The 14,504-nt window shown below is 34.0% G+C and overlaps 2 protein-coding genes across 2 annotated transcripts; one reads left to right on the top strand and one right to left on the bottom strand.

Moving 5' to 3' along the window:
- The first annotated feature begins 4,546 nt into the window (after positions 1–4,546).
- On the top strand, positions 4,547–6,238 carry LOC107860606 (peroxidase 63). The gene has a single exon (XM_016706009.2). It carries the CDS (start codon positions 4,922–4,924, stop codon positions 5,912–5,914), a length of 993 nt encoding a protein of 330 aa, XP_016561495.1. The 5' UTR covers positions 4,547–4,921; the 3' UTR covers positions 5,915–6,238.
- A 3,802-nt stretch (positions 6,239–10,040) lies between these two features.
- On the bottom strand, positions 10,041–13,108 carry LOC107860605 (U-box domain-containing protein 40). The gene has a single exon (XM_016706008.2). The coding sequence runs from the start codon at positions 11,754–11,756 to the stop codon at positions 10,329–10,331; it is 1,428 nt and encodes a 475-aa protein (XP_016561494.2). The 5' UTR covers positions 11,757–13,108; the 3' UTR covers positions 10,041–10,328.
- Positions 13,109–14,504: the final 1,396 nt, after the last annotated feature.

Raw genomic sequence — 14,504 nt, 5'->3', positions numbered from 1 at the left:
AAGCTGCTCTATAGAACCTACTTCCATAACCATCTGGTCCCGGGATCAAGTAGAAATTAATCAACCCATGAGAGTATGTTTTCCAAATGTGACCCACTCGTGTGCGAATGTTGTAAACTTCAACCATTCTGCTTACTATGATCAAACCATTCTGGATAAGACGTTAATACTTTTAAATTTCTAAATTATTCTATTGACAATTGAATTTAAATATTAGTTAGTTATCTTACTAAAAGTAATTATCCTATCTTGATTACCTTACTAAATTAAATTAACATTAACTAAATATTTTCCTTTCTCATCCTTACAATAATTCTTTTGAAAATGTTCACATTTATTTATAAAGATTCCAAGAAACTTTTTAAGAGATAAATTGATAAAATTATTTTCTTAATTTTGATTGAATTTGAATTAGCTGGTCTTGGATAGTTGCCATGTTATAGAAGCCCAAAAGTTCACTCCGTCCATCTTACATTAGTTGGTCATCTTACTAAAAATAATTGTCCTATATTACTTGTCTACCTTGCTAAATCTTTCTTTTCTAAAAAAAAAATAGGGGTAGGAAAAGGAGGGAGGGGATTACAATATGGGAATCGAACCCTCACTAACAGGGTGAAAGTTCAAGTAACTAAACAATTAAGCTACTAAGATTCCCCCTCTACCTTGCTAAATCAAAAAACATTAATTAATTTTTTTTTCTTGTTATTTTTATCATTAATTCTTTTTAAAAGTATTCACATTTGTTTGTAAAGTTCTCAAAAAGTTTTTTAAGGGATGCAACAACATATTCAATCTATTCCAAAAAAGTGAGGTAGAAGGATAAAGATTAATTGATAAAATCATTTTTTTATTTATGATCGAATTTGAATTAGCTGGACCTCGATAATTGACTTGTCATCGGAGTCCACAAACACTACTTCCTCCGTCTCATATCTTATTATTAAGGCCAAACCTATCGACAAGTCCTCAAACTTGTTTCGAAAATTCACTTAGACTCCTCAACTAAGGTATGTACCTATCAGACCCCTAAAACCCCCGAATTTTAATCAAATTGGGCATTTTTTTCCCAATTAGCAAAAGACTCGAGTGTTTGTAATTTACACGCGATGACATGGCAAAAAGGTCTAATTGAAAGCTGACACATGACATTGTGGGTCCAATAATTATTAAAAATTAATTTTATTTTTTTTAAAAAAATAAAAATAAAATAGGTCCCCTTCAACATCCCCCACCCCACCCGCTTGTTCTTCTTCTCCATTTCTTGCCATCTTCTCCTCCATCTTCCATTTTTTTTTAATAGCTGATTAATCAATAATCAAAAGAAAAAGAAAAGGATGTTTTCCACTACCTTCCCCCCTACGCACGCGACCCCCGCTCCCTGTTATCATCTTCTTCTCCATTTCTGTATAAAAAAAAAATTAATATTTTTTTAGAAATCTTATTTCTTTAGCAATCTAATTCATATTTATTGTTATTTTTCTTCTTCTTGTGTTGTGAGTTCCTTAGAATTTGAATTCTTTAATAATATCAATAAAGTAATCTCAGATTCATATCAAGTTAGCCGAAAAAAATGGAGTTTCGCCGGAATTAAATTTACTCCACAAAAACATATCAAGTTTGCAAAGAGAAATGTATTAATATGCTAAAGTTCATGACTTTCACTGTTTCATTTTAATTAAAAATTGTTAATTGTTAAGAATTTAAAAAGAAAAAAAAATAGAGATAAAGAAGAAAGAAGATGGCTGGGGTCTTTGTGGGAGTGGGGGGTGGGGCACGGTTCGAAAGAGGGGGGCTGATTTTCTTTTTCTTTTTTTAAATTAAAATTTGTTATTATTAAAAATGTATTAAATAAGTTAAAATGTGATTTTTTTTTTTTAAGAAAAAAGAAAAATTACCATTTGAAACTCCATTCACGCGCTCAAGAAGAGTGTGTTACTCTCCTTGACAAATCAACATTTTGTATCTGATAGATATCAATTTTAGCACTTGAGAAGCCTAATAGATACATATCTTAGTTGAGGGGTTTAAATGAATTTTCAAAACAAGATTAAGGGCCTATCGATGAATTTAACCTATTATTAAAGAAAAAATCATTATGTCATATTTAATGTCTACCTTAGTAAATCAAAAAATTATTAGCTAACTTTTTTATCATTATAATTAATTCTTTTTAAAAATGTATATACTTATTTGCAAAGTTTTCTATAAGCTTTTTAAGAAATTAATTGACAAAATTATTTAAAATAATTAATTAATATGAGAGAGAAGAAATAGAACCTAAAATGGGGTAACATCACCGACGGGTCAATTGAGAGAACCGGGTTCCCATGTGGACCCATGTTTCTTGCGAGCTCACCTGCCGCGATTAGTGGTTCATGCAACGGCGCGTGTCTCGTTTTCTCTCTTTCCTCAGTTAAGTCATAGGATTCTCTTGCTAAATTTCCCACTCATGTGATTATGTCTTTTCTTTTCTTTTTTTATTTTATTTTAAAAACTATTTGAATACTACTAGTCTACTATGCTTGAAGCTCCACTTAAAAAACTTTACCAATTTCCCTTCCTTTTGCCTCGTTCACATACAAGAAATATCCTATCATCAACCACCAGAGTTAGCATAGTGATTCAATGCTATATTTCTAAAGTAAGAGATCGAGAGTTTGATCTCCATCTCTAACGAATAAAGCAAATTTTGTGATTAATTTCCTACTGTAAAATGTATTGATTGAGAAATGAAGGATTAGTCTCACAACTGCCGACTGTGGGATACCTTAAAAAACAAAAAAAAAAAATCCTATCATCATTTTATGTTTCCCTTTTCCTCTTTCTAAGACCTAAACCTTTTACAAAACTTTGTAGCTTAATTTAATTTACCTCAATACTGATACATACAAATAGAGATGTACATAGGTCGAATTAGTTCGATTTTTATTAAAAAAAAAAATCAAATTAATCATGTCGATTTATTAAAATTATAAACCAAATCAAACCAACATAAAATTATTTTTTTTGGTTTAGATTTTAATCGATCTTTTTGAGTTTTTTGATTTTTTCATTTTTTGGGTTTTTTTTTTAATAATCTTTAGTTTTTACAACTATATTGTGATCGAAGATTAGGTCAAATATGTTTTCACTCATGTACTAATTAAAAACCATATTTATGAAAAAATGAGGAGCGAAAAACTCTCTTGAAACTAAAAAGTAAGATGAAGAGTAAAAAGTTTATGTTTTAAGTTTATATTGGGTTTTCGATCATTTAATTAGCAATTAATGGACAAATATTACAACTTAAAGGCCCAAATATAAATATATATAGCTACATCTACTTTCAAATTATTGAAAATTACTAAAACTAGTTGAAAAAATATTTAAAAAGTAGATTATAATTAATATTTTATGTATAAAAAAGTTCAAATATTATACACACACACACATATATATATATATATATTATGTCGGTTTGATTCGGGTTCGATTTGCCTTTTTTTTTGTTAACACCAAACCAAACCATAAGTCGTTTTTTTTTGTTTGATTTGGTTCGTCGGTTTGGTTTGACTTGACGGTTTGATTTGTACACCCCTACATACAAAGATAAATTTAATCCACTGGAGTGGAGTTTATTCTACTAATAAGTTTTCACTTGGTGATTAATATTTGTTTTGGATTTTGACTAATTTAAATTTAGCAGGAAAGCTCTACAAAGGAGCACTTCCTACAAAATTTAACTTTATTTTAATAAAGTTGTCGACATCTAAAATTTATGGGACTGTTCAAGAAGAATTCAAATTCTGTTAGAGTTTTAGTAGACTACTTTACCCTAAATTTAGGTTGATGGTTACTCTACTTAAACCCTAAATTACCCTAAGGAGCCAAATATCCTTTTAAAGATCTCCAATATCCCACAAAATCATGGGATATTGTAAAAAGATCATATTATGTTCGAGATATTCATAAATCTCGACTCTACATAATTTCATAAATTCATGGAATATCACAAGTGGATCAAAACCCTCTCTTACTGATAATCAAATACATCAAGAAGACAAATCCTAAGATCAAATCCAAATGGTCCAACATTTGAGAAATACGCTATTAACGACTCTCAAATTACGAAGAAATTCATCTTGAAGTACCAATAGAATTTCTATCTTTATGCGGTGGCTATAGATTTACAGATTTAATTTATGAGAGAAGAGATGACCAATAGAGCTTTCATCTTTATGTGGCGGCTACAGATTTGAACATATCCATTTTATATAGTCATTTAATGATAGGGGTGATATTGTAAAAACATAATAAACTTTTTTTGATTTTAAAACTTAAAAAAATAAAATATTTTTAACTAAAGAGACAACTAATATGAACCGAAGGAAATATTTACTTTGAACTTTGACTAATTCAAATTTAGCAGAAAACCCTGCAAAGAAGCACTTCTTACACAAAATAATTTTATTTTTAAAACTTAAACTGATGACGTAATTAAGAATGAATAAGTATTTATTACTCCACTGTATAGTCTTTTATTGTTACTGGTCCTTTTTTTTTTTTAATGTACCTAGAAGAAGAAAATATGCTGAGTTGTAAACAGAAAAGCACTTGGAATTATGGAAGAAAATGAGAGAAAGAACATGTCTCATTTTTTCAAAAAATAAAAAAAAATGGATTAAAAATAACAGAACATTGAATGAAGAGAAGTGAGAAATATGAAGTCCCCATTGAAGGCCTCCAGCTATTTCCCATCCCCCACACTTCTCATCTCAGCTGCTCCCATTACCTATTTCCCTCTCCCTTTTTAGCCATTTTTTCCTCTGAACCCAAACACCTCAACTTTCCCTTTCTTTTCTCTCTCCCACAACTACTCAAACTCAAGAGTACTGAGCAGCAGCAGTAGAAGAAGAAGCAGGAAAATAGCTTAGCTGAAATAATGCAAATGGGTTTAACAGTTTTGCTGCTTCTTTTGTTCTCAACTTTCTTAACTCCCACTTTATCACAGCGCCATTCACCACTCAACACTGCTTATTACAGGCGAACATGTCCAAGATTTGAACAAATTATGCAAGAAACAACTACAAACAAACAAATCACTTCACCCACCACCGCCGCCGCCACCCTCCGTCTCTTCTTCCACGACTGCTTCGTCGATGGCTGCGACGGCTCGGTCCTCATCTCCTCCACTCCTTTCAACAAAGCCGAACGTGACGCTGATATCAACCTTTCCCTCCCCGGCGATGGATTCGATGTTGTTATACGCGCCAAAACGGCGCTTGAACTTGCTTGTCCTGGAGTTGTCTCTTGCTCAGACATCCTAGCTGTTGCTGCCCGGAATCTTGTTGTTCAAACGGGCGGCCCGTTTTATACAGTGAATTTGGGTCGGAAAGATTCCTTTACTTCGAAGGCATCGTTGGTTGAAGGGAATCTGCCACGACCCACAATGCCAATGGATCAAATCATCAAGATTTTCGAGTCGAAAGGATTTTCCATTGAAGAAATGGTGGCATTATCCGGGGCACACACAATTGGGTTTTCGCATTGTAAAGAGTTCAGCTCGAATCTCTACAATTACAACAAAACTTCCCAATTTGACCCTTCCTACAACCCCAGATTTGCTCAAGCGTTGAGAAATGCTTGTGCTAATCAGCAAAACGATCCAACCATATCCGTGTTCAATGACATAATGACTCCCAATAAGTTCGACAACATGTATTACCAGAACTTACCTAAGGGTCTGGGATTGTTGTCGTCCGACCGTGGTCTGTTTTCAGATCCGAGGACGAAACTACACGTTGAAAAGTATATTAGGGATCAAAATTTGTTCTTTAAGGCATTTGCTTCAGCAATGCAGAAGCTTAGTGAGCATGCTGTTAAATTTGGCAGAAGTGGTGAGATCAGACACAGGTGTGATGCTTTTAACAATTGAACTACTTCAAGGGAGTGCTGATTATGTTATGTATTTTTGGGTTCGAGTTTCGTTTTTGCATTTATTAATCACTTACAAGATGAAAGTTAAAAACTTATTAATCTGTATACAATGTTCTTTTTACCATTTATTTAGATCAGAAAGCTCTCCTTTTGGAACTACTTCTACTACTAGTAGTTGTGATTAGTGTGAACTTAAGTACATTATATTTGGAATGGTGTATACTCTGAATCAGTGATTCAGGTGAGATGCACTTAAGAGGCTGCTGTTTGTTGGTCAAATTTGATTCAATAAGAACCGTAAATAAAGTTTGCAACTTTATCACTTTCCTATTCCAAGTGATGTGTGAAATATTTCCAATTTGCAACTTTTTTGTGTTCAAAATATTGCCTTTTCAGTTCAAAATTTTTGATTGATGGATTGTTTTGTTGCTTTTATGATTTGAGAGCAAGTGTTAATGAAAGGTCGAATCTTGTTTTCCGGTCCGTGTCTCCTTTATTACAAGGGCATTGCCAACTCAAGTTCACCTGGCACTACTACATGGTATTATGTTACTAACTTAATGAACAATGAGCTACAGATACATAACGCGTTTGGTATTGATTCTTGTCGAGTTGCCAAAATTGAATTCATTTTGGTAACTTGCCTAAATCGTTTTAGTTTTAATGGGTTGGACAAGCAAGAGAGGTTGCTCGATGGTACACCCTCTGGCCTCCGCTTTAGACTATAAGAGTTTGTTTGGTGTGAGGTAAGTAATTTCAGGGTAAAATAAAAGATCATTTTATTTCATATTTGGTTGGAGGCTTTAATCAATTGTGGAATAACTTATCCCACCATTTATACCATAGTGATGAGATAACTTATCCTATGTATATGATGGGATAAGTTATCCCGGATAATCGATGAAGCAAATCTGAAAAAATTAAGCTAAATTCACAAAGAAAATCTAAAAATCAAGCAAAATCAACGAAGAAAAAAATTAGAAAATAAAGCTAAATCTTCTCTGTTCAACTCCCCTCTTCCAACTGATTTTTCCCGCAATGCAAAACCATATGATGCATCATTTTTAACTGATTAAAAGAATTACTAAAGATTCAAAGCTTCATGTTGGGTTATTTTAGCTTTTCAAACATATTACTCATGAGCCAACTAAACAAGCAAATGGGTTACATTTGAGGATCCAATATTCAACAAATAACGGAGAAACCAAAGACATATATAAACATATGGAAGTTTGGTTTGCGTTATCCAATCTTATACAATAAAATGGTTGTTATTGTTGTTCATGGTGAAGATCATTTGGTGGTTGGGAGGGAGGGAGGAAGAAGATGAATGGGGTGCAGGGGTGGAGAGGAGGTGTGGGATCTTTAAAGAAGATAAAAAGGGGAAGAAGACTGGCGGGGTGGGTGGGGTGTTTGAAGAAAAAACTGGCGGGGTGGGTGGGTAGGATGGGGTCACGGGTGTGTGGGGTGTTTGAAGAACAAGGCTGGTGGGGTGGGTAGGTTGGGGGAAGGGGGTATCATTTTTATTTAAATTAATTATTCATAAATTATTTGAGTATTTTTTATTTAAATTAATTATTTAAATAAAAATGACACATGTCCGTATTTTATTTGTCACTTTCCACTCATTGGAGAGTATAGCACGCGCACATAATATTATTTTGCTTATTCAGCAAAAAGTATCAAAGTAATACAGATGTATTCCTCTTTAGGTGTCAATGTATTATGCCATTAAAGAAACATTGCCATTCAAATTACATCTCCGTTATCTCCGCCCAGTTGTCTGTTTTCTGTTCCAATTATTTAAAACATATCATGTAAACTTACTATGGTTAATTGATTTCATGAAGTGAAAATATCTGATATTCACAGTAAGTTTTGTGCACCGTAGAAAATATTTTACACTATCAGGTGAACTTGATTTGCTATTACAGGTACCTAATTTTTTCTTTTTAAATTTTTATGTAAATAATTGGTAACCTTCAATAGCAGATCAAGTTAGCTGATAATGTAGAATTTTTTATGCATTGACAGTGCACAGAACTTAATATAAAATGTTAGCTGATAATGTCGTATATACAACTACACGTCATGCATCTATTCACTTTATATAAATATCTTATGAGGCTGAGTTTTCATCAACATTTTATTATGCGATTGAAAATCAAGAACTACTTTTTCCTTTTTGATCTTCAAGTCAATACTCACACAACCAATTGCTCTCCATCGTCAAACCATGAAAAGTGTAGAGTCAATTTGTTACTCAATGCCCAAATGTCTGTCACATCCGACTTTTTTGAATGTCAATCTAAGCAAATACAATACTAGTTCACAAATTAGGATGCATAAATAATTCACCTTCCGGGAATATAATATGGAGGCGTAAACTGCGTAAGAACATTCAAGAAGAGAAAGAACAGACTAAACAGCTAAAAAGGAAGACATGAAGAAATTATTCAACCGGTAGAAGGAAAACAAGTTTGGTATGAAGGAACATGATTTCTATGGACAACAAGCAGATTTCTTACTTATTTACCCAAAAAGGTACCCATCCAAGAGCATTTATACGTAAACTAACAGAACATTACAAAGGTAGAATGGAATGGGGAGTGGAGGTTGGAGGCATTGGTGGGTGGGGAGAAAATGATGAATTTGGAGTGTCACTTGTGGAATTTATTTTCCCTACTTTCCTAATTTTTAAGAAACTTGTTTTCCTTGAGAAGGTGTTTTCCAAAACATTTTGACATGGAAAGCAATTGCTGAAAATGTTTTCCACCCTACCAAAACACCCTACGTTGATGTAGCCATAACTAAACTTAGTTTCGTTTTCCAAGAGATCTAATTGCTGCATCTTCTGAAGTTTACTCACTGTGAGAGCAACGAAAAACCTAAGCTTTATAGGATTGCTCATCTTCAAGAATCCTATGAATGTTCTGAGAGCACTGCATGCTGATCAAGCCAGTTCGATACTCAAAGGAACTATGTAGAGCTCATTTTACTGCCGGTTCTATTTTCTCCGTCTTGTGGCTACGTAAGTATACCTACTGCCACTTCTAATTTCTCAGTCATGTGAATCCTATATCAAGAATGTATTCAACAGGGAATGCTTCTATGCTTCTGAAGTTCTTGCAGTATGGAACCATGTCACACAAGCACAGATAATCTTTCGAAGGACTAGTCCTTTTTTGAATAGGTAAATTCATTCTGTCTGCTGCAGTCCACTCCATTTCCTATTCAAAGATCAACCCTTACCACCAAAGGATGTGGTACCAGAGGTCTCGGGTTCGAGCCCTGGGTATGGAAAAATCCTGGGTAGGGAGCGCTACCCCTCCCCCCCCCCGAATGGGGCCCTACCCGGAGCGAATCTGGATTAGTCGGGCTCCAATGCGGGTCCGGACACCGGATGGGAAACCAAAAAAAAAAAGATCAACCCCTTACTATGCAGATAGAAAACTAGGACATTTATCTATCGGTGAACACAGACACAATATTAGTTTCTGGTCAAGTTCCCGAAGATCCTAAAGGGCAAGGAGAAACCACAAACTGATATTTACAAAAGATCAGAGAGCACTAGATCTTTTTTCTTTTTACGAACCAGTTGTCTGTATGATTTCGCAAGTACTATATAAATCTAATGCAACAAGATAATCTACAATGAGAGTCTTTCTGAATTGCCTTTGCATGCGAAAGTCAGCATTTTAAGGAAATAAAAGAGAATGAAAGAGCTAAGCAGAGTTCAGAATTATAACACCTACCTAAACTCTTCAGAAGTATATAGTCTTGTCCTACAATTGTGACTCGCTCAAACACTAAAATCCCCACGTAAAAATGTTGGTGCAGAATTTCTAACCTTCCCAGAAGCACCAGACATCAGACTTCAGAATACAGATAGTGGGAATGGTATACTCTCGTCTTTCTTGCTTTAACTGTTTTTGCACCAAGATGCTCGAAGATGACAAACAACTATGGAGTTCATTACCTCCGTTCTGCAGCAACGTCTATTATAATGCAGACCTTAAAGAAACCAACAGCGGACAGAAGTCAATCGGCTCTAAGATAATTCCCAGATTAATAGACAGTGGCAGGTGCAAGTTACAAACAGTTCATAGAATAAGCCTCAGACAAACAAGAAAAGTGAAGATAGCATTAATGGAAGAGTATTAGGAGACGATGAGTTCATTTTAAAGACAACCTCTTTTGTCCAAAAACACACACTGTTCAGAATCTTTTCTTTACACTCCAACATTATTTACCCTGTCGACTGTCACATGATCTCAGAAGACAGAAGAGCAAAACCAAAACCAAAATCATGCTATCAACAGCTATGCAAAGAGAACGCCGTGCCTAATTACAAGCCATTTCTCAGAAAATAATGAAATAGCAGACAATGAAGAAACAAAAACAAACAAGAGCTATGAAGAACTTAACCGTGTTTGACTCGTATCATCATCCGAGTTAAGCAGTTTCTCCCAATCAACTTCCTCCTCCTCTTCATCCTTCTGCCTCAAAACCTCCAATATCTTTCTAGCTTTTTCCTTGGCCCTTTGGCTTCCCATTTCCTCAACTTGTATCAACAACTCCTCCGCAGCAGCCTCTTTAGCCAACCCTTTAAACCTAAGCCCACCATGACTTAGTCCATATAATGCAGCAAGACAATTCTCACGAGTTGACTCCGAATCAAACTCCCCCTTTCTCAACATACATACAAAACACTCCACTGCACCCCCATCAAGCATTGCTGCTCTCCCTTCAGAACTGACTGCCAGGTTACAAAGTATCAACAGGATCCTACCCATCATATGACCCGTTTTAACCATTCCCAATAATGCCTGAACCGCCCCGAGTTTCACCAACTTAGCCCTGTTACTCTGAACCAAAGAAAGATGATACAAAGCCAAAGTCGAATCATGCCTAGTTCGCTCCGAATCGGAGCGAAGGGCATGAAGAAGTGGAGGCAGTGCACCCAAAACCCCAATTGCAGTCTTGTTCTGATCATCTAACGCTAAACTAAAAAGTGCACCAGCAACATGTTCCTGTGAGTCTTGAAATCCACTTTTCAGCACATCAATCAAACATGGAACAATTCCAGAACGAACAATTTTCACCTTGTTTCGATTCTCTAACGACAAATTCACCAATGCAGCTACTGAATTAACTTGTACAGAAGCATACCTTGAGGTAATGAGTACCCGCAACGCTGACAGCACACGAGGAGTGCACAACCCGAACCGGGTTTCTTCACGGGTTCGGGTCAATTTCCTAAACGAGATAAGAGCTTCTTCTTGTTCAGATACATTAGAACTCTTTAACTTCCCAACAAGTTCATCTTCTTCAATGGAACTAGTGTTGAGGTTATCAACATCAGACGCCGAAGACGAAGAGTAACAAGTAGGTCCACTCCTTGGAGTCACAGATTCCTCAGAACTCACTGATATTTGACTCTGCGCCCGGTGTAACTCAGTTTCCGGCTGAGCAAACCGGTTCTTGGCCTTTTGGGTGGCCATTAACGTGAATACAAGATTTTCAGCTGTGAGAAAATTGATGGGTTTTGGAGGATCAAGAAAAGAAGAACGGCAGAAATTGAGAATTGTGGCTTTGAGAGCTAAGTTAGGGATGATGGTGGAGAAATCAGGGACAGAGCCATCAGGAAGAAGAGGTGTAAAGGACAGTGATTTGCAGGCATGAACACAGTGGCGTTCAAATGTATGGCCAGAAGAGACAACTACAGGGTCAGCCATGAGAGAACCAGAAATAGAACAGATGAATTCTATAGGAATGTCTGGGTGTTTTGATGGAGATTTGTGAAAGGAAATCCTCCATCTTTGCTTGCTAGTACCCATGTCAGTGATTTTTCTGTGAAATGAAAAGGGGTTCAAGATTCCATCTTTGAGGTTCAAATATGAATGAAAACAAACGTTGGGTTTATGGAAAAAGCTTCAAGATTCCATATTTGAGCTTCAAATATGAATGAAAACAAACGTTGGGTTGATGAAAAAAGCTTCAAGATTCCATCTTTGAGCTTCAACAGAAGGCTTCAAGATTCAATCTTTGAGCTTCAAATATGAATGAAACAAAGGTGTAGATGGTTGAGGGAATTGTTGTTGAAGCAAACATTATGACAAACTGAGATTTAGAGAGAGAGAGAGGAAGCTGATAATGAGGCAGAGATTTGGATGTTACTGCTACTAGGATTCAGTAGCTGTGAGCTATGTTTTCATGTTTTATCTAACCATTTTTATTTTGGATTAAAATTTAAAGTAGATATTAAAAGGTTTAATAACATTGATAATATACTCCGTATAATTTCACAAAAAGAAATTTAAAAGAGATAGAGAGTACATAAATATTAAGTAATATATTACCTCTATCTTAGATAGGTTATTCCTGAAACGGCTCAACCAATAAAAACAAAGAAGTAACAAAATAAATTAAAACAAATAATAGCAAGATAGCTATTTGGAACAAAAGTGTGTATTAAATGCAAACTTAAGGATCGTATAATGAGCACGATATAATATGGACAAATATCGACATAGCTTATGGACTGATCTGAGTTTATAAAAAATGAAAATTAAGAACTTTCTCTAACCTGTAATTAACATATTCTTACTTTTGATTTTTGGGAAAGTTATGAATAACTTTAAAGAACTGATGTGATGAATGATAAGCAAATTAAAATATGAGAAAACCTGAGAATTGACAAAGTTACTTTTACCATTACCAAACTAAAATTTTAGATTTTTTTTTTAAAAACTTAATAAACAACTCTCTTTTTTTAGTTCATTTTTACTTTTCACATTTCAAGAGTTAAATTGCATAAATTTTAATTAATATTTTTAAGATGATTTTTTTCTTCATATTAATATAAGAAAGATTGCTATTCATAATATCTTTCCTATAATTTTTGAATATTTAAATTTAAAATTTTAAAATATCAAATTAATCTAATTTAATTTAACTTTAAAATTTATTTGAATTGACTTTCGTAAAGCAAAATGTGATAAACAAAAATGAACAAAAAAGATTACTTGAAACGTCTGGGAGAAGGAGTAACTAACAATAATTACGTAAATGGTGGAGACTGGAGAGGTAAATGGTATTGGCGCAAAGACAGAATGAAAGAGAGAGATTATTAAAATCGAATTGATTTTAAGACTTTTTTGTATATTCTTGATGATTAAAGATGCCAAATGAATTGCTTCTCTCATTGAAAAAACAGCAAATAAATAAACTTTTATGAGTATTACTATTAAAAGTCTAAAAAGTGATGGCCAAAAAAGAGCACTGACAATGACAGCCTTGCCAAGTTGAGAGAAACCTCCAAGAAGAAACAACACTCGTGCATGGTAGTATACTCTCATCATTGCTACCTCTTTCTTTTAATTATTTATTATTAGTGTTAATTAATCTGATATTTGTATAGTAAATTAATGGAAGAAGAAAGCACTTAATGTTCGTTATTTGGCTTAATTGCTACGCTTCTTTGTTCCTTTTTTTTTTTTCCCTTCCCGTCATTTACTCTCATTTTTTTTCAATTGACAATTAGTTAGGTGGCTCATTGATTAAAAAACACTTTATACTTTATGTATGTATACTTTTTGTTCTTCGGTATGTGTTTTTTTGGAAGATCATTATTTGTAAATGTAAACAAATAAATAATTTATCATGTCATCCAACAATTATTGCCAAAGTCCATATATTTTGGATGGTCCATAATTAAAGTCTCCATATTAACGTAATATCAGCAAAAATCCTCCCTAATTTTCAAAAAGCAAAATGTTCAATCAGTTAATAACCACTTAAAAAGCGAGATCCTTTTTGACATTTGTCGTGTACTATTTTTTTTTTTATTCAATTAATTTATTCTACCACGAGAAATGACAATTCATTTTCATAATAATTGTGGGACATTAACCTTTTTGAAATTAATCAGCAGCAACTGCAATTATTATTGGTTCCCGATTGAATTGATAAAGGGCCATTTCATCGTGGGATTACATTTTTGTTTGAACTTCTCGAGAAAGGTATAACCATAAGCTGCATTACAAAAATAAAAAACTTTATTACTACAAGGAAATAATCGTACTCAACTAACATAGGACGACATTTTGACATCCTTTGCATGCTCGAACTGGGATATATGGATCGTGAATAACCTAAACATAAGAATATGGTATTGCAGACTCTGATATTATGTTAAGAATATAAATTTTGAAACTAACAATGCTGCATAAAAAAATAGTTCATGACGTGGAAATTATCCAAAATCAGAGACGATCGTAGAGAATAGCAGAAGAAAAGTGTTACTGAGAAGACCTTATGCTTGCTAGCCCAAGATCGTTAACTAAGATCAGAAAATTCAACTAAAAAGAGGAAACTATAAAAAGAGGAGGAAGAACTTTAATACGGAGAACACTATTTGAAATGGTTTAATTTTTTGATTGGTTACAAATTCCTAATGTCATTCCTATTTATACTTGTGTAGGGATAATTCTAGATACTACAAATTTAACGTATTCTATCCTCCTTCACAAATATCAAACACTCTAGAATATCTAGATCTTTCCTAAATGCAAATATAAAATATA

This window comes from Capsicum annuum, chromosome 2 (assembly GCF_002878395.1).
Source record: "Capsicum annuum cultivar UCD-10X-F1 chromosome 2, UCD10Xv1.1, whole genome shotgun sequence".
NCBI classification, from domain to species: domain Eukaryota; kingdom Viridiplantae; phylum Streptophyta; class Magnoliopsida; order Solanales; family Solanaceae; genus Capsicum; species Capsicum annuum.
This window is presented reverse-complemented; position numbering and strand designations above follow the sequence as displayed.